This window comes from Notamacropus eugenii, chromosome 2, assembly GCF_028372415.1.
Source record: "Notamacropus eugenii isolate mMacEug1 chromosome 2, mMacEug1.pri_v2, whole genome shotgun sequence".
Taxonomy (NCBI): Eukaryota; Metazoa; Chordata; class Mammalia; order Diprotodontia; family Macropodidae; genus Notamacropus; species Notamacropus eugenii.
In genome coordinates, this window is record NC_092873.1 from 253,779,319 (window position 1) to 253,805,267 (window position 25,949).

General features: G+C 37.0%; 1 protein-coding gene across 1 annotated transcript in view; it reads left to right on the forward strand.

Annotated features, from left to right (window-relative positions):
• IGF2R (insulin like growth factor 2 receptor) overlaps positions 1-25,949 on the forward strand; it is a 158,003-nt gene that overhangs the window by 32,982 nt on the left and 99,072 nt on the right. The window contains exons 2-4 of the mRNA XM_072643845.1: positions 13,129-13,265; positions 20,940-21,064; positions 22,529-22,627. Coding sequence (XP_072499946.1) covers positions 13,129-13,265; positions 20,940-21,064; positions 22,529-22,627 — 361 coding nt within the window. The remainder of the gene's footprint in view (positions 1-13,128; positions 13,266-20,939; positions 21,065-22,528; positions 22,628-25,949) is intronic.

Here is a 25,949-nt window from a genome sequence, read left to right on the forward strand (position 1 = left end):
CTTGTGTTCTCCTGATTGTATTTCCACAATACTTGAATTGTTTATTTCTGGCTGCTTGCAATATTTTCTCCTTGAACAGGGAACTCTGGAATTTGGCCACAATGTTCCTAGGAGTTTCTCTTTTTGGATCTCTTTCAGGAGGTGATCGGTGGATTCTTTCAATATTTATTTTGCCCCCTGGTTCTAGAATCTCAGGGCAGTTTTCCTTGATAATTTCATGAAAAATGATGTCTAGGCTCTTTTTTTGATCAAGGCTTTCAGGTAGTCCCATGATTTTTAAATTGCCTCTCCTGGATCTATTTTCCAGGTCAGTTGTTTTTCCAATGAGATATTTCACATGATCTTCCATTTTTTCATTCTTTTGGTTTTGTTTTGTGATTTCTTTGTTTCTCATAAAGTCATTAGCCTCCATCTGTTCCATTCTAATTTTGAAAGAACTATTTTCTTCAGTGACCTTTTGAACCTCCTTTTCCATTTGGCTAATTCTGCTTTTGAAAGCATTCTTCTCCCCATTGGCTTTTTGAGCCTCTTTTGCCAATTGAGTTAGTCTATTTTTAAAAAGGTGTTATTTTCTTCAGCATTTTTTTGGGTCTCCTTTAGCAAGGTGTTGATCTGCTTTTCATGCTTTTCTTGCATCTCTGTCATTTCTCTTCCCAATTTTTCCTCCACCTCTCTTACTTGATTTTCAAAATCCTTTTTGAGCTCTTCCATTGGATGTTTGGGATACAGAAGCCTTGACTTTTGTGTCTTTCCCTGATGGTAAGCATTGTTCTTCCTCATCAGAAAGGATGGGAGGAGATATCTGTTCACCAAGAAAGTAACCTTCTGTAGTCTTATTTTTTTCCCCGTTTTTGGGCATTTTCCCCAACCAGTTACTTGACTTTTGGGTCCTTTGTCAAGAGTAGGGTATACTCTGGGAATCTGTAAGATCTCAGTTCCTCCAAGGTGGCGCAATCAAGTGTGTACTGGTTTGGGCGCAGAGAGGGATTTTTGTGCTCAGAATCTTAGCAGTTACCTCTTCACAGCCACTTGGCCTCCAGTTCCACCAAGTCAGCACTGGGGGCTGATTTTCAGATAAGCTGGGTGAACAGGGCCGCCATTCAGTGTGAGACAAAGACCAGCTGCCTCAGGGCTTCTACTCAGGGCTGAGGTTAGAATCAGCTGTTCAGTGCACCCAGGGGTTTTTACAAATGGAACAGTCAGTAGGGGCTGCTGCGCAGCCTCTGTGGCCGCTCCCTGCTGCTGGAGCTATGGGAAGGCCCTTCTCCCTTCCTGGCCAGCTGAAAAAACCCCATCTCTGACCTTTGGAGCTTGTGGGTTGAGGGATCTGGGAACCCACTGTTACTGGGACTGGGGATTCCTGGACTGGAGGTTCCGCCCTAGGGGCTGTTGGAGAGCCGCACCCGTCCAGCCAATGCTGGGCTGGGCTCCACTCGCAGCTCAGTGTTGGGTGCAGGGCCTCTCAGGTCACCCTGGGCTGGAAATCTCCTCCACTCTTTTTTTCTCCACTTCTGCTGCTCCACAATTTGTTGAGAGTCCCTCTCTACAGGTTTTTTAATGGGCTGTGTAGGGAGAGCCTCCGTATCTATGTCTTTCTACTCTGCCATCTTGGCTGTGCCCCTCTATAATGTACCACTTTGGGTGTTCTGAATATCTTTAAAATGGAATTCTACCTAGTCAGTTCTAAAAGGTTGCCACTTTTTCTGCTGTTATGTACTTAAAAAATACATACATGTTAATACACAATTAAACGGAATATTTGTGTATTGGTCAGTTTGGGGCTATGTATAACACAGCAAGATTGTAAGTTGGCAAAAAGAGGGAATATGTATCCATTTTTTTCTTCTTCTGGCATTATCCACTTTCTTTAAAAAAATTATTTTTGTTCTGAACTTAAATGTCAAAAGAATATTTCCATATATATTTATATGTATGTATATATATAAAAATATATGTATAGCACAAAACAAAAAGGTTTGTATCTGAAACTGAATTTTATATTGCTTGCTTTTTAAAAAATATGTAGTAAATTCCACACTATTTTCAAAACTGTCCTGCTTATCTGTGCTTCCTTCTGTTCTCTTCTGTGCATTTAAAAAAAAGTTTTGCTGTCTCTTTTTTTGACATCGCTATTGCTACCCATATCTTCCACTTAGTCCCCCAACCCCATTAAAAATGCCTCATGTACCTTAAGTTGTATAAAACAATTTAGTGATTTCACCTCCAAAGTTTCATTGTTGGGTAGGAAATAGTTTTTTTTTTCTTCTTAGTCTGTAAGAATATATACTTTGATGCTGTTCTTAACAAAAATACAGCCTTAATTTTTCATGGAGTGCACACAGGCTTTTGGATTTTCTAGTGCTTGGTTGAAGATTACTGAATGTCAGGTTTGTAACACTTGGGTAAGCTCAAAGCTAATTGGATGAATGTTTTGTGACCGGCTAGAATGTATATTCCTTCCTTAAAACTTTGGTCATTATGTATTTTTTTGATGGGCACCTAATTCTCTTTGTCCTCTGGCAGAATGCTTGGAGTCCTGCCTAGCTTAACTATGGATATTAAACTCATGACTAGATATGTTGATGCAGACCTTGGAAGTAGGCTTGTACATGGTGAGGGGACTGTTGCCTAGCAGCATTTCAATGAAAGGTGGGATGGGAAGGGAAGTGTGTCCTATTTTTAGGCTTTAAATTAAAAAAAAAATGGTATGGGGTAGTGGATAGAGGGCCATCAGTATCTGAGTTAGGATATCAAACCACTTCAGATACCAAGTGTGACTCTGGGCAATTAAGTCACTTAATTTCTCAGTGCCCCAGGCAACTCTAAGATACTACTTGGCTTCTGTTCTTCTGGTAGTTGGGAGTTCCCTAGGTTGATAAGATCACAGGTCTTGATAAAAAGTACTCTTAGATGACTGAGCTTTATTGTACTCTGGTATCTGGAAGAGGAATGTCTTTAAATTAGAAGGCTTGAAGAAATCTCAAGTTGTCATTCAGTAAACATTTATTAAGCACTTACCACGCACCACGCCCTGTGCTAAGCACTGAGGATACAGAGAAGAAGGCAGTCCCTGCCCTCAAGAAGCTCTGGATCTAAATGACATCACTATGCTAGAGTCATGTTTCTGTGTGCCCCAACTCTGGCTGATCCAACCCGTATGAGCTTGGAATGCTCTGCCACAGTTTTGGCGCAACTAGTCCATGTGATCATTTGGGTGGATTCTCTAAATGTGTGTATCTTGCATTTCCTTTGTGCTCTTTCAATTCTGCTTTGCTCACCGAGCACAGCACCTTCTCTGATGTGGGCATGCTATGCTGAGTGGTCCTCTGTCAGTGTCTCTTATCACACAGTCAATTCCAAAGTTCTTCAGAGAGACCCTGAGAGTGTCATTGTATCTGCTTTTTCTGACCACCTTATGAGCACTTGCTTTACATCTGTATGTTCTCCATAAAATAGTTTTTTTGCCAGATGTGGACAACACTTCGAAGTTGTGCTCTCTGAAGCATAGTTTGAATGCTTGGCAGTTTAGTTTGAGCAAGGACCTCAGTGTCTGGTACCTTATACTGCCAGGTGATCTTCAGAATCTTCCTAAGACAGTTCAGATGGAAGCGATTCAGTTTCCTGACATGGTGCTGGTAGACTGTTCAGGTTTTACAGGCATACAACAGTGAGATCAGCACAACTGCCCTGTAGATCTTCAGTTTGGTAGTCAGTCCACACTCTCTCCCACACTTTCCATACTCTGGATCCAGTAGGAGAGATAAAACTACAAATTACAGCCGTGTTTAGGACACACACGTTCCACTTTTATTCATCTCCTCCTGTCTTTGGGTAGGACTGCCTTTTTTCTTTAATTGAACTTGACACCCTTTCTTCTCTCTGCCATTGGTAGGTAACTTTAATTAATCTTGGTAGAATAGAATCTTTTTTTTTTTTCTGAAGATACTTTTAAGTTGTTCAGGAAGATGAAAGCACATTTTATAAAGAGGGTGATTTAACTCAAGTCAAGTGAAGATGATTATCTAGATGATTTTGGCAAAACTGATAATATTGCCTAATTTTTTGTTCAGAAATTATTTGCCTTAAGTTCTTGATTGACAAAAATATTGTCAGTTCAATTGATTGACAATATATATTGTCAATTCAAGTTTGACTGACGCTGATAAGAAGGCAGAGTCAAAGGTAATACTTCTGAGCTTAAAAACAAAACTCCCCCTTAAAAAACAAAACCCCAACCAAACAAAGCATTGGAAAGAGTCAAGAGACCTGGGTTTTAATCCCAAACCTCCTATTTTCTTTCTGTGAGACTTGAGGGGAATCTCTTAATATCTTTGGGGCTCAGTTCCCTCCTTTGTCAAATAAAGGCACTGGACTTGAGGGCCTAAGGTACCTTCAGCTCTAAATCTAAAGTCATATAGAAATGTTTAAAATAGATCTTAAAAATGGCAGTTGAGTCTGGACCATTTTCTATATGTGTTATTGCCATCACCTGAACCTGTAATTTAAAAATGAATGAGCTTGCTGTTCTGACTTAAGAAGTTGCACTAAAGATCTAGAAGTTTGTTTATTTTCTCCTTGGTCTGGAATGCTACTAATGATCAAATTTTATCATTTCAATCAATGAATAATCCTTGCCAACATACTGGTTTCAAAGAATATTTAATTAGTAGGGAACTCAGTATAAAATCAGCCGGTTTGGGATCCTTTAAGAGCCTCTGATTACCAGAAGAACCTTGTTAGGATCAAGGAATTTAGAAGTGGGAGGAAATTTCAGTAATTAATACAACTTGGAGAGGTTAAGTGACTTGCCCAGGGTCACATAGATCATAAATATCAGAGCCAGGACTCAAAGCCAAGTTTTTTGACTCCAGGTTATAGAGTTTCTGGCCCAGAATCCTCCCTGCAACAGCATCCTGGACAAGTGGTCAACTAGCTGTTCTTTGAAAATGTCCAGTGAGAGGGGAGCTACCACTTCCTGAAGGACCCATTACATTTGAGATAGCTATATTGTTAAGTTTCCCCTTAAATCAAGACTAAATAGTCCTCCCTCTGGCTTCTACTCATGGCTCCAGGGGCAGCTAGGTGTTGCAGTGGATAGCACACCAGTGCAGGAGTCAGGAGGACCTGAGTTCAAATCTCAACTCAGATATTTGACACTCACTAGCTGTGTGACCTTAGGCAAGTCACTTAACCCCGATTGCCTCATCCTGGGTCATCTCTAGTCATCCTGATGAATATCTGGTCACTGGATTCAGATGGTTCTGGAGGAGAAATGAGGCTGCTGACCTGCACAGCCTTCCCTCACTCAAAACAAAGTCAAGTGCAAGTCATGTCATTATTTCTCTGATGGCTTGGTCTTCTTTGGCAACAAAGGATAAACACAACAACACATGGCTCCAAGTTATATACTCTGGGGACAAGCAGAACAAATCTTATTTTTTTTTGAATTATTCCCCTTCATATATTTTGTGATCCATTCAGTCTAGCTTTCTCAGTGTTTCTCCAACATGGCATTCCATTTCCCATTTCTGTGCCTTTGCATTGGGCAAAGTGCTTTTCACTTTAAGTGGAATGCATTTCTTCTTTATCCTTGCCTCTTAGTCTCTAGTTCCCTGAAATCTTTCTTTTTCTCCTCTACCCTTTTCTGAATCTCTCTAATCATCTTGTATCTATTTTGCCCATAATGTACATGTTGTCTCCTGCTTAGATTGTAAGCTTCTTTAGGACAGGGACTATTTGTGCTTTTATTCTTGTGTTTCTTGTTACCTGGCACATACATATGTAGCAGGCTTTTAATACCTGTGTGATCTTTGGCATTTCAACCTCTTGGTGTTCTTAGTTTTTTATATACAAAGATATAGCCGTCTATGCCTTTTTTTCATCAGGCTAACTGACCCCCACTTCAGTTTTCCTCATGGAATGATCCTGAGACCTTTTACCATCATAATTTTCTTTGAATGTTCTTAAGCTTGTCTGTATTCTTCCTGAAACATGGTGATAAGAACTGACCGCAGAACCCTAGATACAGTACAACCAAGATAGTGTCTTTTAATTAATTAGCTATTTTGACTATCTTATCACCCTTTTGGCTGATAACAACCTTATGATACACTAAAATTCCACTTTATTTTCATAAAAGTTGCTGTCTTAGACACCATCTTCCCAACCAACTATTCCCTTCCTTTCTGGTGTAGACCTGGAAATTATCTACAACTTTTACCACTATAAACAGAAGAAAAATCTGTGGGATATTTCTATTCCCATTTAGAGCTGCACTCCCAGCATGATCACAGTCAGATTGCTTGTTCTATCTAAAATGACAATAAAGATTCTGAGCTTTTCCCCTCTAAAAGATACTTTCAGTTTTGTGAATGAAAAGAGTTTTGGGCTAATTAAATCACAAGTAATTATTTAACACTTTCGTTATGAAACATACTCTGTTATGTGTGGGGAATATAAACCCAAAACTAAAACAGTTCCTTCTCTTAAGGAATATGTGTGTTGTATAGAGCAGAAAAAACAAGTTTATATAGAATAAATAAAAACAAAGGTAGTTTAGGTATGGGAATACATTAACGGAAGCAGGGATCACGAAAGTCTTCATTTGGAAGGTTGTTCATGAGCTGAGTCTTGAAGCAAACTGGGGATTATGAGAGGCTGAAAGGAGAACAGTCAGTACAGATGCACAGAGGTGGGAGAACGTCGTGTGTGGAACGGCAGATAGGCCAGTATGTCTGGATATTGCTGTGTATGGAGAGGTAAAAAGGGACCAAGATTTAAATGTCAGACGTAGGAGTTTATATTTGATCTTAGAAATAAGAGGAAGCTCTTAGAAGTGGTTAAGTAGAAAAATGATCAGATTAGTGACTTAGGCTATATAGAGACTTCACTGTAAGGACAAGTTAGAAGTAGGTAAAGCAAATAAAAAGCTATTGTAGTTGCCCATGTGAGAGGTGGTTAAGGCCATGTGAATGGAGAAGAGGAGATAGGATTTGAAATAGGAAAAAAGAGTAGATTTGGAGAGAAAGATAATTCTGCTTTGGGCATGTTGAGTTTGAGATGCTTTGGTACATACAATTTGAGATGTCCAGTAGTTAGTGGGAAATGTGAATCTGGAAGTTAGGGCTGGGTAAGTAGAACTGAGAATCTTCAGCATAGAGATGATAATGGGAGCTGATGAGAGATCACCAGGAACAACAGTATATATAGAGAAGAGAGGACCATGGTGGAACACTCAAATGTGTGATGACATTTGTAACAAAAGAGATGAACCCAGAGTGATCCCTGTCTTGAAAACTAGGAAGAGAGGGTGGCTGATGGTATAAAATATTGTAGATAGATCAGGAGGAATGAAGGTAGAGAAAAAGGCTAGTAGATTGGAGACAGAAATTTAATGAGGGATGAGTTTGGAAGGAAGATTGGGCCTGTTTTCTTATTCTGTGATTTGATAGTGAAACTAGATTTTTAAGTTCTTAAATTTTTTTTTGTATTTTTTCTTTTGTAGATCGCCAGAATTTCTCCCAATCTCCCTTCTCCTCTCTCTTCCTGAGAGCCATATGACGGATATTTTGTAAAGAAAAGAGAGGAAAAAGTAGACAAAACCAATCAATACACTGAAAAAATCTGAAAATACATACAGTGAATCAGACTTGTAGATTTTGCCCTTTTGCAGAGGAATGTGGAAGGGGGGCTTTAACTTCACTTTTTAACTCTAAAAAGTGGATTTTTTCTAGCTCATTATTTGAACATTTCTTGTCCTTTCCCATTTTTCCTGCTTTTGCTATTCACTTTCAGTATTCCTTTCCTCTGGCAGATTCACTGATGCTTGCTTTAATTGGGTTGCTTGGTGCTTTCTAAGGCCTGTTGTCCAGCCTTTTGTTAGCGTTGTTTTTCAAATGAACATGTTATGTTAGCAAAGCATTAAGTACCTGCCAGTGACTGGCATTGTGCTAATAAAAAGCTTTGGGATACAAAGAAAGGCAGAATCATAGTCCCTGCTCTCAAGGAGCTCACAGTCTAATGGAGGAGACAACATGCAAACTTTAGCTAAATACTGAGAAATTATACACAGGGTCAGTTGGAGGTAATCCAAAAATAGAAGGCACTAGCTTTATGGGCAGAAGAAAGGCCTTGGGTAGAAGGTGGAATTTTAGCTGAGACTTCAAGGAAGATGGGGCTGGAGATGAAGAAGAGATATTCCAGTCACAGAAGACAGCTAGTGAAAACACACAGTTGAAAGATGTTATGTCTTGCAACAGTGAGGAGGCCAGTATCACTGGATTGCAGAGTATGTAGAGAGTAAAGTGTGAGAAGTCTGGGAAAGTGGGAAGTGGGTAGGTTATAAAAGACTTTAAAAGCCAAACAAGATTTTATAGTTGTTCCTGAAGGTAATTTATTTCTTTTTTTAAAATTTTCTATTAATTTGTTTTCAGTTTTCTACACTCACTTCCTTAAGTCTTAGATTTTCTCCCCTCCCTTCTCCCTCCCTTTTCCCTCCTTTCTGCCTCCCTTCCCAGACGGCAGGCAATCTTATATAGGTTCTAACATACATTCTTATTAAGCACATTTTTACATTGGTCATGTTGCATAGAAGAATTAAAATAAACCGGAGAAACCATGAGAAAAACCATAACAAAATAAAACATAGCACAAGAGAAAATATTCTGCTTCATTCTGCAATCCAATTTCATAGATCTTTCTCTGAATGTGGAAGGCATTTGTCCTCAAGAGTTCATTGGGAATGTTTTAGGCCTCTGCATTGCTGTGAAGGGCTAAGTCTACCAGAAAAATTCCTCCCACACTGTGGTTGTTACTGTGTACAAAGTTCTCCTGGTTCTGTTCCTTTCACTCAGCATCAGTTCATATAAGTCCTTCCAGGCCTCTCTGAAGTCTTCCTGTTCATCATTTCTTATAGCACAATAGTATTCCATTACATTCATATGCCACAACTTGTTCAGCCATTCCCCAATTGAGGACATCCCCTCGATTTCCAGTTCTTGGCCACCACAAAGAGAGCTGCTGTAAATATTTTTGTACATGTGGGACCCTTTCCCATTTTTATGATCTCTTGGGGATACAGTCCTAGAAGGGATATTGCTGGGTCAAAGGGTATGCACATTTTTGTAGCCCTTTGGGCATAGTTCCAAACTGAAGGTAATTTAGGGGGTCACTGGATTACATAGGAGGATGGCATGGTCAGATTTATGCTTTACAAAGACCATTTTGGCAGCTTAGTAGAGGAGGTATTAAATGAAGAGAAGCAGGTAGACCAACTCAAAGGCTTTTGTAATGGATATAGAGTGAAGTGATGAGGGCCTGAACTAAGGTGTAGGCAGTGTTAGTATGTAATTGATTAATATTTTGTGAAGGGAAGCAAAAACTTAGATTGCAGTGTTATGGAGTACTAATAAAAACAGGTGACTACCTTGACTTAACCCAAATGTGTAATTTAAGTTTATCACCAGTGTATATATCTTTATTTATTAATTTTGTGGCATCACTTATATTTTTGTCTAAATTCAAATTTAAAATATTACTATTACTTTATTGTTATTTAGCACTTCCATATAAGATATCATTACTGTTATTTTTTTTACCCTAATTTTAAGGTATTATTTTATTATTTAACTGTTCTTTGTTTCCCTACTTAGATGATATTTTCCTTGTACTTATATTACTTAATTCTCCTCCCTCTTCTCTCCCCCCTCCCCTTTCCCCAAGCACCTATTACTTGGGCCCATAAACAATAAATACCCAGTGAGACATTTATTGTTTAGTAAAAACACTGAACTGTGAGTCAAGGAAAACAAGATTCTAATCTTGGCTTTTCCCTTAACCTTTCCTTGTGATCTTGGGGAAGTTATTTAACCTAAATGGGTCTCACTTTTCCTCACTGCAAAATGAAGGGAGTTGGTCTACATTTCCTTGAATGTTCTTCCAGCTCTATCAGTTTTTGATTCTGGGATAGTTGTGTATCTGATTCTGGAGATGAAAATAGTTAGATGAACTAGAAAGATACAGAATATAACTTCAGAGAGTTATTGTAATAGTCTTAATACAGGCTGTATTTTTTCTCTTAAATCTACCTGGTAAAAAACTGAATGTGGTTTATAATTGGTAGAACTTTTCAGTGTGTGCATATGTGCTTTTTCCCTCCTAAAATTTATCATTGTAGGGAGTGTGGTTTTTATTTGGTATTTATACTTGCAGTCAGAACAATATGATAACTATGGAAAAATTAAATGTTAATCAGTTATAGTGATTTCCATTTATTTTTATTTTTTATTTATTTAACTTTTAACATTCATTTTCACAAAATTTTGGGTTCCAAATTTTCTCCCCTTTTGTCCCCTCTCCCCACCCCAAAACACCAAGCATTCTTATTGCCCCTATCACCAATCTGCTCTCTCTTCTATCATCCCTCTCTGCCCTTGTCTCCATCTTCTCTTTTGTCCTGTAGGGCCAAATAACTTTCTATACCCCTTTACCTGTATTTTTTATTTCCTCGTAGCAAGAACAGTACCCAACAGTTGTTCCTAAAACTTTGAGTTCCAACTTCTCTTCCTCCCTCCCTCCCCACCCCTTCCCTTTGGAAGGCAAGCAATTCAATATAGGCCATATCTGTGTAGTTTTGCAAATGACTTCCATAATAGTTGTGTTGTATAAGACTAACTATATTTCCCTCCATCTTATCCTGTCCCCCATTACTTATATTCTCTCTTTTGATCCTGTCCCTCCCCATGAGTGTCGACCTCAAATTGCTCTCTCCTCCCCATGCCCTCCCTTCCATCATCCCCCCCACCCTGCTTATCCCCTTCTCCCCCACTTTCCTGTATTGTGAGATAGGTTTTCATACCAAAATGAGTGTGCATTTTATTCCTTCCTTCAGTGGAATGTGATGAGAGTAAACTTCATGTTTTTCTCTCACCTCCCCTCTTTTTCCCTCCAGTAAAAAGTCTTTTGCTTGCCTCTTTTATGCGAGATAATTTTCCCGATTCCATTTCTCCCTTTCTCCTCCCAATATATTTCTCTCTCACTGCTTGATTTCATTTTTTTAAGATATGATCCCATCCTCTTCAATTCACTCTGTGCACTCTGTCTCTATGTGTGTGTGCGTGTGCATGTGCATGTGTGTGTGTGTATGTAATCCCACCCAGTACCCAGATACTGAATAGTTTCAAGAGTTACAAATATTGTCTTTCCATGTAGGAATGTAAACAGTTCAAGTTTAGTAAGTCCCTTATGACTTCTCTTTGCTGTTTACCTTTTCATGCTTCTCTTCATTCTTGTGTTTGAAAGTCAGATTTTCTTTTCAGCTCTGGTCTTTTCATCAAGAATGCTTCAAAGTCCTCTATTTCATTGAAAGACCAATTTTTCCCCCTGTAGTATTATACTCAGTTTTGCTGGGTAGGTGATTCTTGGTTTTAGTCCTAGTTCCTTTGACTTCTGGAATATCCTATTCTAAGCCCTTCAGTCCCTTAATGTAGAAGCTGCTAGATCCTGTTATCCTGATTGTATTTCCACAATACTTGAATTGTTTCTTTCTAGCTGCTTGCAATATTTTTTCCTTGACCTGGGAACTCTGGAATTTGGCCACAATGTTCCTAGGAGTTTCTCTTTTTGGATCTCTTTCAGGTGATGTTCTGTGGATTCCTTGAATACTCATTTTGCCCTCTGGTTCTAGAATCTCAGGGCAGTTTTCCTTGATAATTTCATGAAAGATGATGTCTAGGCTCTTTTTTTGATCATGGCTTTCAGGTAGTCCCATAATTTTTAAATTGCCTCTCCTGAATCTATTTTCCAGGTCAGTTGTTTTTCCAATGAGGTATTTCACATGATCTTCCATTTTTTCATTCTTTTGGTTTTGTTTTGTGATTTCTTGGTTTCTCATAAAGTCATTAGCCTCCATCTGTTCCATTTCTAATTTTGAAAGAACTATTTTCTTCAGTGACCTTTTGAACCTCCTTTTCCATTTGGCTAATTCTGCATTTGAAAGCATTCTTCTCCTCATTGGCTTTTTGAACCTCTTTTGCCAATAGAGTTAGCCTATTTTTCAAGGTGTTATTTTCTTCAGCATTTTTTTTTGGGTCTCCTTTAGCAGGGTGTTTACCTGCTTTTCATGCTTTACTTGTATGTCTCTCATTTCTCTTCCCAGTTTTTCCTCCATCTCTCTAACTTGACTTTCAAAATCCTTTTTGAGCTCTTCCATGGCCTGAGCCCATTGGGTGGGCTGGGATACAGAAGCCTTGACTTCTGTGTCTTTCCCTGATAGTAAGCATTGTTCTTCCTCATCAGAAAGGATGGGAGGAAATAACCTGTTCACTAAGAAAGTAACCTTCTATAGTCTTATTTTTTTTTCCCCTTTTCTGGGCATTTTCCCAGCCAATGACTTGACTTCTGAATATTCTCTTCACACCTACTTTGCCTCCAGATCTGCCCAGCCAGTGCTTGGGGTCTGAGATTCAAATGCTGCTTCCCAGCCTCAGGGCTTTGGGCGGGGGCAGGGCTGCTGTTCAGTGTGAGATTAAGTTCAGCTGCTCAGGTGGGGGCAGGGCTGCCTCAAAGGGCTCAGTTTCCTCAGGGGGTTTATGCAGAAACCTTCAACAATGGATCCAGGCTCCTGCCTGCTCTGGGAGCCCAGGCCTGCTCCCACCTCTGCTGCTGCCTCCCCAGGGGGCCTGAGTTATGGGGACACCCCACTCCCCTCTCGGCAAGCCGAGAAGACCCTCTCACCAACCTTTGGGACCCACGCGGCCGCTGGAGATTCTGTCCCTGAAGCCTGCTCGGGTCTGCTTCTCTTGGTGCTGTGCAGCCAAGGCAGGGCTGGGCTGGGCTGGGCTCCGCTCCGTGTCTGCAGCGTGACGAACCTTTCGAGTCAGGTTTTCTGAGCTCTCTGGAACAGAAATCTCGTCTGCTCTGTTGTTCTGTGGCTTCTGCTGCTCCAGAATTTGTTGGGAGTTCTTTTTTACAGATATTTTATGGGCTGTGGGTTGGGAGCTAGCATATGTGTGTCTTTCTGCTCCACCATCTTGGCTCCGCCCCCTATAGTGACTTCCTTAAACAGAGTTGACTAATAAAATTCTCATTCACTTTTACTAGAATGTAATTATTATTTTTTCTTCTTTCTAGTTATACATGGGAAGCTGTTGATATTGAAAGGCGTATACTTTATAAAATAAACCTCTGTGGAAGTATGTCTATTCCCAAATGTGAGTCTAGTGCCATCTGTGCATATGATTTGAAGGATTCATTGTATCATTCAGTAGGTAAGTTAATCCACTTTTTTTTTTTTAATGTTTAGTGCTCAGTTTTAACCTATTACAAATAAGTTCTGAAATCTCTTCTTCATTATAAACACTTGCAGTGGTTGTATCCTAAATGTAAAGTTGTTCTTTCATTGGCTCCCAAATTTCTGTAAGCTATTTAACAATTGAGGGTTTTAGGATTTTTTTGTTTGTCACATCTGTCATTGGGTTAGAAAAGCTAAGAGATGGCCTTTTTTATGGCCTTTTTAAAAAAAGTCTAATGTTTTTGAACATTTCACTAACATTTTTTAAGATTACATAATAGAATACTTTATATCACAGCTGTGTTTTCAAAATTAAATTTTATTTTTTTGTTCATGAAGATCTGCCTTTTCTCCCTCCTTTCACCTTTGCTGTTCCCCTTACTGAGCATTCAAGAAAAACAAAATCCTTACTACAACCTGGTATAATCAGGTGAAACAAATAGCCACCTTGGTCATGTACAAAAAACCCCAGACTGACTGTGTTCTTGAGTGTGCCACCTAACTTCGGTAGTGGATACCATGTTTCATCATGAGTCCTCTATAATTATGGTTGGTCATTATATTAATCATAGTTCTTAAGTCTTTCAAAGTTATTTGTCTTTACAATATTATTATATAAATTATTCTTTTTGTTCTACTCACTTGCATTAGTTCATAAAAGTCTTCCCAGGTTTTTCCAGAATCATCTCCTTCATAATTTCTTACAGTGCAAAGTATTCCACTACACTCATATGCTGTAACTTGTATAACCATTCTGTAGTTGGTGGGCACTTCAGATTCCAATTCTTTGCCACTACAGAAAATGCTGTTACATTTATTTTGTTTGTGTGAGTCCTTTCCCTCTTTATGTTATCTCTTTGGGAGTACTGACTTAATGGTATTTCTGGGTCTAAGAATATACACAGTTTAATAGTTTTTTGGGCATAGTTCCAGAATGGCTGGACCAGTTCTCACTCTACCAGCTGTACTTTAATGTGCCTGTTTTCTCATAGCCCCAAATGATGGTACATTTGTCATTTTTTCTTTTTTTATAAACTACCATTCTAATTGGTGTGAGGTAGAACATTTGCATTTCTCTAATTATTAGTGAAGAATAGGTAGGTGGCTCTGTGGATAGAGTGCCAGGCCTGGACTCAGGAACACCTGAGTTAAAATCTAGCCCCAGATTCTTGTTAGTTGTGTCACCCTGGGCAGGTCACATAACCCTATTTGCCTCAGTTTCCTCATCTGTAAAATGAATCTGCAGAAGGAAATGGCAAACCACCTTAATATCTTTGCCAAGAAAACTTCAAATAAGGTCAGTCAGACACAACAGAAATGACTGAAGAGCAACAAAAATTGTTAGTGATTCAGAGCATTTTTTTCCCCATAGCTATTGATAGATTGGATTTCTTCCTCTGAAAATTGCCTGTTCATGTTATTTTTTTTATTATTATTTTATTTGTTTTCAGTGTTCTACAATCACTTTCGTATGTCTTAGATTTTTTCCCCTCCTTCGCCCCCCTTTCCCTCTACCTCCTTACTCCCTCCCTGAGATGACATGCAATTTTGTATAGGTTCTACACATACATTCCTATTAAATACATTTTCACCTTAGTCATGTTGCGTAGAAGAATTAAAATGAATGGGAGAAAGAATAAAACAAACCAAAAACATAATACAAAAGAAAATGATCTGCTTCATTCTTCAATCGAATTCCATAGTTCTTTCTCTAGATGTGGAAGACATTTTATCATAAGAGACCATTGGGAATTTTTTAAGTCCTTGCATTGTAATAAAATACTAAGTTTACCATAAAAATTCCTCACATGCTGTGGTTGTTGCTGTGTACAAAGTTCTCCTGGTTCTGCTCCTTTCACTCAGGAGCAGATCATGTAAGTCTTTCCAGGCCTCTCTGAAGTCTTCCTGTTCATCATTTCTTATAGCACAATAGTATTCCATTATATTCATATACCACAACTTCTTCAGCCATTCCCCAATTGATGGGCATCCCCTTGATTTCTAGTTTTTGACCACCACAAAGAGAGCTGCTATAAATATTTTTGTACATGTGGGACCCTTTCCCATTTTTATGATCTCTTTGGGTTACCATCCTAGAAGCAGTATTGCTGGGTCAAAGGATATGCACATTTTTGTAGCCCTTTGAGCATGGTTCCAAACTGTCTCCAGAATGGTTAGATCAGCTCACAGCTCCACCAGTAATGAATTAGTGTTCCAACTCTCCCACATCTTCTCCACCATCTATCATCTTCCTGTTTTGTCATGTTAGCCAATCTGATAGGTGTGATGTGATGTCTCAGAGTTGTTTTGATTTGCGTCTCTCTAATCAATAGTGATTTAGAGCATTTTTTCATGTGACTATGGATAGCTTTAATTTCTTCCTCTGAAAACTGGCTGTTCATATTCTTTGACCATTTATCACAATTAAAAAAAATATTTGTCTCACTTTTCTTTCTATCTTTAACAGTCTGCTCTTCTAGTGCATTTAAAGTAAGATTTGAGTTAAAAAATTTGGTTTTTATACATGTCTCTCAGGAATATATAAATATATAAAATTCTTTGCCCTTTGTATAAAAGGAGGAATTCCAAATAATGGTCTCCTGAGTGAAGATTTCTGTCAGAGTGAACCAGTTTTGTAGAGAACTTCCTAATTTTCTGAGAAGGTGTAGGCAAAAATTAAATTCTCTAATACTTTTCAGAAGAATATGTAGGAGAGGGTTAGTAGCATAAAAATTATCTGTCATCTAGTCTCTGTAAGAGCAGATATAACACTCTTGGGCTTTCCCGTTTTCTATTCAGCTCAACTATGTATTTGTGAAATTTGTTTTTATTCAGCTGATTATGCATGTGTGGGAGGATATGCAGGTCCTTGGAAAGACTAGATCCTCTTAATTATTGCCAGTGACTCAAGAATTTGCTAGGAAAGAAATGCATTGGTTTTCTTAAGAGATTGTATTTCTTGGTTGTCCTTGAGGTTAAAGATCTGGTTTTAGATTTCCAGCTGTGGTTTCTAGCTTTAGAAACAGGGCTATATTTATTGTGAATTTTTGATTCAAGGATTAGTAATGTGAACTTGTAGCCTGAAAATGATGGTTTATATCACCTCTAAAGTCCCTTTTAGCTGAAATTCCTATAGTTCTTATTTTATGGGATAGTGGTTAGCTACAAATGTCTATTTGCTGTCTTTCATTGTGAATGAGGCCCCCCATCACCTTTTGCCACCATCAGCCTCCTAACTCGTTCTTTATTTTCTCTAGTCTGTCCTATGTATTTGTAGCCTGCCAAGGCTAATTTTCTACTTTTATCATATCATTCTTAAGAACTTATTTCTCTCCATTTTCTTATGTTTTTGGAAGAGTCAAGCTGTATTTTCATTGATAAAAGGAACACTTAGTGAAGAAACTTCTACTAACACAGGCTACAAATTTGTTGACTAGGTCCAGCGGAGCAGAAAATATTTCTCCAGGAATAAGCATCCAAAGAAACATGCAAATAGGAAATAACCGTACCTCACATATTGCATAAAACAAATATGATGAGAGTTATACATTGTACCGGAAGCCTTTGTTTCTTATCTCTTTTGGATTTACCAGATAGGAGAGAGGTTTGAAGTATTCCACCAATGCTGATACTACTAAAACATGGAACAGTTGGTCATGCCTTTTATTTTGTATACATTCTATTTTGTGTTTTACACACACACACACACACACACACACACACACACACACACACTCGTATTGGACTTCTTGATTATACTGAATTCTTGGGAGTAGGAGCTATTTTATTTTTTTTTATTGTATCCTTAGAGCTTGCCATATAGTTATAGTAGATAGCAAATAAATACATGGCTGATTGATTTTTCATGACACCTCACATCATAGATGTATTCCTGTCAATGAAGCAAAAAAAAGAAAAAATAGAACAAGGCTTTCATAAGGTGCACTGAAAGGGGCTAGCAGAGGGTTGAACAATGGTGGAGTAAATCTAGAGAGGATTATAATTCAGCTGGATAGAGATGAAAGCATGGGAAAGACATAGAAGGGAGGATTTTATGCCTAAGACACTGCTTGTTATTCCACATATCCTAACGAATGCCCTTGTCAACACTATACTTTTGTTACAAAAATGCTAACTTTGCACAAAATGTTTCTTTGGGTTTCCCCCTTTGAAATTATCTCTAGAACTTTGCATTCTTTTGAATATTGTCTGTGGAGGCAGATTCAAGATACTTTGCTGACATACTTCAGTCACCACAGTTGCTATCACAAGGGTAAATTAGACAATTTATAGTTATACTTTAGTAATCTTTGATGATATGGTCTTATTTCTGTCTTTAAGAGGGAATTAAAGGAGTATGAAATATAAAAGGAAAATGAAAGAAAGTCCTTAATAGTAAATGTACATACTCTCAAGTTTTGAATCTGTAATGGCTAATTGTTTTCTATGTAATGTTGTTGGAATCTGCCTTTTTTTTTTAGCTAGGTTGTCTTCTGTAGGATTGGTGGTTGTATCATACAATGGAAGTAAAACTGTTTTGCATGCTTGCCAGCTTCTGGACTCTCAGACATTTGTGAATTATGGTGGCTTTTTGCGGGGGGAGATGTCAGGATTTGTGATCTGAAGTGGGAGTGGGATGGGTGGGGTGAGGGAATCTCACATATTTGGAAACTGCTTCAATGCAGATGTAAATTTACTGTTTTAAGAAGTTATCTAGAAGCTAAATAACTAAACCGTGGTCATGTTGGGAGGGTTTGCACTGGGATCTTGTTGATTCCAGGTTTTTTCTCCTGAATGAGCAAAAAATATGCTGAATGCTATGAAAAAAGAAAAGCAAAAGCTTAATGAATATTAAAGCAATTAAAAGAATTTTGAATCTTGTAGACTGTTTTTTGCTTTTAAGTGACTTTACTTGTTTATCCCCAGAGAAATCAAAGTAAATTTGTTCCTGAAGTACTTAATGAGACTTCTTCACCTTATTTTTAAGTGTCTGAGGATCTTGTTAACAAAAGTGGGATCCTGAGATGATCTTCAGAGTCTGTGGATGGGTGAAATCTAATGGATACCCACAATTCAATTACAACTGATTGATATTCATTAAGCACCTAATGTGATTCTCATTGCCCCCTTAACACTGCACTGTATGTAATACCAAGGTTCAGAATTCTTGAAGCATTGATCACTTTTCTTAAGGAGTTTCATTTCATTTAAAAGAAATAAAACTTGGCAATTTCTTGGCTACTTAAAGAGTTTATCGTTTTAGGAGTACACCCTTTTCAACGTTTTAACTCACAGTCCCTTTAATTTGGTTTATAGCCTTCAAGAGTTGCCATATTTGTAAAATTCATCACTTGGAGACTACTGTGGTGATAGATTCTTTGAACTTTGGTTTTCAGAGAGTAAGCATACAATTCATGGCTAGATCTATAATTAGCTTTCTAGCTTGATATAAGGGCCTACCAGAGCTTGTGTTTCCTTGGCATAGCCTTTAAGAAACCAGAGTCAACTCCATGTCATGAAGGCAGTTCCCAAGAGGACTAGCGAAGTCATTTATAGTTCTTCATCCAACATTATTGCTGTAACTGTGTATAATGGTCTCCTGGTTCACTTCAGTTAGCATCAGTTCATGTAAGTCTTTCCAGGTTTTTCTGAAATTATCCTGCTTGTTATTTCTTAAAGGACAATAATATTCCATTACAATCATATGCCACAGCTTGTTTAGCCATTCCCCAATTGATGGGCTTCCCTTTGATTTTCAGTTCTTATCTACCACAAAAAGAGTGGCTATAAATATTTTTGTACATATAGGTTCCCCCCCTCGCCTTTTTTTTTTTTTTTTGATGTCTTTGGCATATAGACTTAACAGTGGTATTGCTGAATCAGAGGATATGCATTGGTTTATAGCCTTTTGAACATAGTTCCAAATTGTTCTCCACAATGGTTGAATCAGTTCACAACTCCACCAATAGTATATTAGTGACCCAATTTTCCCACCTGCCCTCCAGCATCTGTCATTTTCCTTTTTTTGTCATATTAGTCAATCTGATTGGTGTGAGGTTTTTAATCAGTAGTGATTTTTAGAGCATTTTTTCATATGACTACAGATGGCTTTGAATTCTTGGTTTGAAAACTGCCTGTTCATATCCTTTGACATTTATCAAATGGGGAATGACTTGTATATAGACTCAGTTTTCTACGTATTTGAAAAATGAGGCCTTTATCAGAGATAGTTGTTGCAAAATCCACCCCCCCTCCAGTTACCTGCTTTCCTTACATTAGTTTTGTTTGTGCAAAAACTTTTTAGTTTTATATGATGAAAATTATCTGTTTTGCATTTTGTAATGCTCTCTATCTTTTGTTTGGTCATAAATTCTTCTCTTATCCATAAATCTGACATAAACTACCCCATGCTCTCCTAATTGGCTTATGTGATAATCATTCTTTACGTGTAACTCATGTACCCATTTTGAACTTATCTTGATATACAGTGTGAGATATTGATCTGCTCCTAGTTTCTGCCATATTTTTTTCCCAGTTTTCCAGCAGTTTTTGTGAAATAATGAATAATTGTCCTAAAAGTTTGGATCTTTGGGTTTATAATATACCAGATTACTATGGTCATTTATTGTAATGTAATTTGTACCTGATCTGTTTTACTGATCCACCACTCTATTTCTTAGCCAGTACCAGATTGTTTTGATATTTGCCATATTATAGTACAGTTTGAGATCTGGTATGGCTAGACCCTAGCCTTCCTTCAGTGTTTGTTTTTTTTTTTTAATTGATTCCTTTGATATCTTTGATTTTTTTTTTGTTCTTCTAGATGAATTTTGTTATTATTTTTCCTAGTGCTATAAAATAATTGTTTAATAGTTTGAATGGTATGGCACTGAGATTAATTTAGGTAGAATTGTTATTTTTATTATATTGGCTCAGCCTACCCATGAGCAATTAATATTTTCCCAGTTGTTTAGATTTGACTTTATTTGTGTGAAAAGTGTTTTATAGTTAAATTTATACAGTTCCTGGGTTTGTCTTGGCAGGCAGATTCCCACCTGTAATATATCGTCTAAAGTTATTTTAAATGGAATTTCTCTTTCTGTCCCTTGCTTCTGGACTTCGTTGGTAATAAATAGTAATGTTGATGATTTATGGTTTATTTTGTATCCTGTAACTTTACTAAAGTTGTTAATAATTTAAGTGACTTTTCAGTTGATTCTTTTGATTTAGTAGGATTCTTTAAGTATCACATCATATCATCTGCAAAGTGTTATTTTTGTTTCTTCATTGCCTATTCTAATTTCTTTTTCTTCTTATTGCTGTAGCTAACATTTCTAGAATAATATTGAATAACAAAGGTGTTAATAGGCATCTTTGTTTCACCCCTGATTGTATTGAGAAAGCTTTGAGCTTGCCCTCATTACAGATAATTACTTCCACAGTAACATTTAATGTTATTTAACACCAGGTACTCCAAGAATTAATTTTTGATGGCAGTACATGTAGAAATGCTTTGTTGCATAGTTTGATTTTCTCTAAGTTGCTAAATAAAATATTCTATTGAAAAACTGCAACCTTTTTTGTATGCCATTGGAATTAACTTTGAGGTATATCTCTTTTATATTTGGCTTTTTCTTTTCCCCTTTCATAGGAGACTTATCTTTGAAAAATGGAACCAGATCCTTGATGGAATTCAACACAGGGGTTTCCTGTTCCCAGCAAGGCACAAAGACAACAGTACATAGTAGCATTGCCTTCTTATGTGGGAAAACACTGGTTAGTCAACATGGATTCATTCTTTATGTTGTCTATTATCTGGTAACAGGTGTCTTGTTAGTTCTGTTAAAGTTAGACACAAGTAAAAAAACAAAGCTAAAAAGAAAGCATATGAATCCTAAACTACCTCAAATCGATGTTTACAGTGTTTTCGGTGAAACTTGAAATGCATGCTATGGAGAGAGTGACAGTTTAGAATGGTTAAGTTAGTTATAGGGCAGTTTTTGTGTTCTTAGCAGATTCTTTTTTCTGTTCTTAGCAGATTCCTTTTGTCGAGAGTGTATGTTTTATAGTTCACCCACTTTATATTAAACTTGAGAAATAGTAAGAGGATCTATTTAGAGGAAGGTCACCCACTAGTAAGGAGTAGAGCTGATAACCCTTGAGAAACTAAATGCTAAAGTGAAAAGTAATGACATAAAAAAATAGTGAAACTGAACATATAGTCATTTGATTAGTCAGATGCCATCACTGATATTTACCATGAGGATCCTTTTAGGAAACACCTTTTAGCATTTGGGGGTTAAGAGCTGTTAGGGGGTCTCCCAAACCTCTTTTATTAGTAAGTGTCATGACATTCCTGTTGACGGGGATTTAAATTTAAATCTGCCAAAGCAGGGCAGGTACATCATTGTTTAGAAAAATAGGGTGAGTGATGCTTATATGCCTCAACCACTGATTTAAAACTCCTTATAAAGTACTGGTGCCTGAGGAAATTTGAAAATAGAACTCTTAGTATTAATTTTTGATTGGTTTAGATTACTCAGTTGGCCTAAAATTGCTTGCAATGCTGTGAAACTATGAAGTACATGCTTAATGATGAAAAGCAGCCAGCATTTAAATTTTAGCTAATTACCTTCATTTAATTAATTCCATCTTCAGTGCACAAGAAATTAAAAGTCAATAAATAAGAAGTATGTCTAATCTCATACCTCCTTCTTCTGAGACATGTTACTAGGCATTTGGAGTCGACCATCCTGAGACCTATTATCTTCTAGCATATCCAAAAATCACTTATATTTGCTTTTATTCTGAAATTGAATATCCATGTAAGTAATTTATTTGAATTTGAATTGAGCTCAGAGGGATGGTACTTTGGAGAGATTAGAGTCTTCTAACTCAGCTCACATGTTTTGGTATGTACTTTAGCTTTGACATAAATGGCATTTGAATAAGAGGAAACATCTGGAATTTGCAGATAGAAAACACTTCATGATTTAATTATCACCTACTTGTTGCATGTTAACACGATAACAGTGGTACAGTTGACTGAAGGTCATATGTAACTTTAGGTGACTTAAGACAATGTCAGTGACCCTTTCGTGTAGGAATAGGCCTGTTCATTTGCTTGTCTGAAACCAAATGGTCATCTTGATTTTATTTTAAAGAAACTTTAAAAATCTTAAAGAATTTCTAAAGACATTTTATAATTGTGGTTTTAATTTTTATAATTTTTTAAAATAGGGAACGCCTGAATTTGTAACTTCAACAGAATGTGTGCATTACTTTGAGTGGAGGACTACTGTGGCTTGCAAAAAAGACACATTTAAAGCTAATAAAGAGGTAACAAGTGAATTTTTGCATGTTTACCAGCTAACCTGTGGTGATATTCAAGGGTCGAAATGCTGGTTTTGAGAGATGAAGAACATTTTAATTATCAAACCTATACAGCTTAGTTGCCTGTTTAAAATAAGTTTGGCAGTATCTAAGTTAAGAACAAGAGAGCCTAAATTTTAAAGGTCATGATGCTTAGATTGGAAGTTTTTAACCTGTTTACATATATGAAGCAGACTATAACTCTTCCTGGACACCATTTAATAAATTACTTTCTTAAGCTCTATGGGCTAAATGTTGCCCTGGTTATGACTAGATTATTTATTTTAAATAAGAGAGCCAACAGGATAAAGATCTTGGATCATTATTTGTGTCTGCATTGAACTTTCCACCTCTATGTATTCCTTATCATGATTGCCTTCTCCCTATGTCTTGACCATCTCATTGTATTTTTTTTTACACAGCAGCTATTCTTTGTTTTAAAAATTTATTAATTTATTGTTAATTTTCAACATTCACTTCCATAAATTTTAAATTTTCTCCACCTCACTCCCTAAGACGGCATGCGATCTGATATGGCTCTACACATACATTCCTATTAAACATATTTTCGTGTTAGTCATGTTGCATAGAAGAATTATAACAAATGGGCGAAACCATGAGAAAGAAAACAAAACAAAAAAGAAAATAACCTGTTTTGCTTTGCATTCCAACTCTATAGTCCTTTCTCTGGATGTGGATGGCATTTGCCATCATGAGTCCTTTGGAATTGTTTTAGGTCCTTGCATTGCTAAGAAGGGCTAAGTCTATCAAAGTCAGCTACCGCACACTGTGACTGTTTCTGTGAACAGTGTTCTCCTGGTTCTGTTTATTTCACTCAGCTTTAGTTCATATAAGTCTTTCTAGGATTTTCTTCAACTTAATGTAATCAAAATTATCCATTTTGCATTTCATAATGTTCTCTATCTGAAGTGGAAATGAAAGAGAAATGATAACTGATGTCTGGGGACCTTGGTTCATATTCACATTTTGTTTTTGACACTTTTGACGCTAGCTGTGTGTCCTTGGGCTAGTCACTTCACTTGTTTCATTTTCAGTTTTGTTAGAATGGATTAGTGAATAGAAAGTGGACCATGGATTGACCTAGTTTTAAGCCCCACTGTGGAAACATACCCTTAGCAAAACACTGAACATCTCAGTGTCCCACACACCTGTCCAAGACTAGAAATTGTAGATTTTCCTCACCTTTGTAGTTAAAGAATTTATACTACCTACTACAAGGATGTAGTGAGATATGTACTTTGCATACCTTAAAGGACTAGAAAAATGTGAGCTATTATTAATTCCTTAATTCTAACTCCCTTGATCCTACTTTGTTTTACTACTGCACCAAATATATTTGTCCTTTATTCTTTTTAAAGAGATACTGTTTGTCTTTTTTTGTTTTAATACCATATATTGAAGGACTATGCCGTAGGTAATAATGAAAGCTAAAGATACTATCAAGTAATTTAATGCTAATATTTCAAACTTGTAAAGCAGTAAAAGAAGAAAAAAGAAGACATGACAATAGACAGGCAGAGAAGAGAGATAAATGGTTCCCTTCTGGAATGGAGGGGAGGAGATTCAGCCAAAGAGGGAAAATTATTGGTTGGGAATGGCAAAGCTTGTGAATTTTTTGGCAGACAGTATTTTCTGAAGTGGAAATCAGTGTTAAACTTGAGTTTCCCTAATTTTTCTGAAGAGAATACATGAGTGATATCTCCCCCCATCCCAACAAAGCCCATATATTACACCCATTCTTACTGTCAATCTGTAAACATTTTAATAGAAAGTGAGTGCTTGAGTAAAGAATCTTAGAGCTCATGAGTCCTTAGAAATTATCTAATCCAGGATTGGGGAGCCTGCAGTCTGATTCTAATCCACTATCTTTTATTTAGAGAAACCCAGAGTTTGAGAGAGTTCCTGATTGGTTTATGAGATCACATAGGTAGGAAGAGCTAGCACTACAATTTGGCTTTCCAGGCTCTCCACTGTACTAGGAGCTCACCTATTTTCTTGAAAGGGGAATACGTTGAGGCACTCAATTTAGAAATGGAGTTTTAGATTTTGTCCTTTAGTAAGCTAGTTTAAAGTGGTCTTTAATTTTCTTTTTTGGAGTTCTGACCTTTTAGCTCCACAGTCCTCATTGTGTTTTGTTTTTCCATTTTACCCTGATAGCTGCCACTGGTTTTTATTATCAGAGTATCCCATTTATCTTGCTTTGCTATTTTGACTATTGTATGGCTTCCTTCTGGTAAGGGAAAAAAATTTCAAAGATGGGTAAACACTAATTTTTCTTTCTTTGCTTATTTGTCTAAATGATGTCATCTTTGTTATTTCCCCAAGGTATAAATCTCAATTTTTTTTTTTTTAGAAAGAACAGTTTCATCATAGTATTAAATCGTCTAATCAGTATTAAAAGGGTTTCCTTTTTTAAAAGGGATTAAAATTTTTTAATTTTTTAAATTAGTTATATTTAAAATATTTTAATTTTAAATTAAATTTTATTTTTTAAATTTTAAATTAAAAAAATTAAATTAAAATTGACTTTAAAATATTAATCTAAGTAAGTATGCTAATAACTGACTGAGTCTTCCTCCCAAAGTACTGAAAGAGGTGCCAAATGTAGTTGCTGATCTATTGTCAGTAAATTTTAAAAGATCTTGTAGAAAAGGAAAAGAAAGTATATGGAAGAGGAGGTATAGGAGAAGGGCAAAAGCCTGATGAAGGGAAGCAAAAAGGAGACCTGAAAATTTGAACCAAGTGAACTTTGAGTCAATTCCTAGTAAAGTTGAAATTTTTGTGAACCTTTAGAAAATGAAGATTACTCGGAGCCAATCATGGCTTTGTCAAGAACAGGTCATGCCAGACTAACTTTTCTGCACTCTTCTTCCCCCCCCCCCCCCCCCCCCCAATTTTTGACAGGATTACTAGATCAAAATAATGCTATAGATATAGTCTGTCTGGATTTAACAAAACATTTAACAGTCTTATGCTATGCTTGTGGATAAGATAGGGAGATATGTAATAAATAATAATAGGTATGTTGGGAACTGGTTTGGATTAATGAATTAGGTGTCTTTAATGACGTGATCAGTTCAGAGTAGATCTCTAATGGAGAGTCCCATTGATCAGTCCTTGGCCTGAGTTCAATGATTTTTTCTTTTTTTTCAATGACTTCTTTGAGGCATAGATGGCATATAACACAAAGCTGGAAAGGCTAGCTAACACAGTGAGTAATAACTTTAGGATCCAAAGATATTTTAGCAGCCTAGAATGGTGAGCCAGA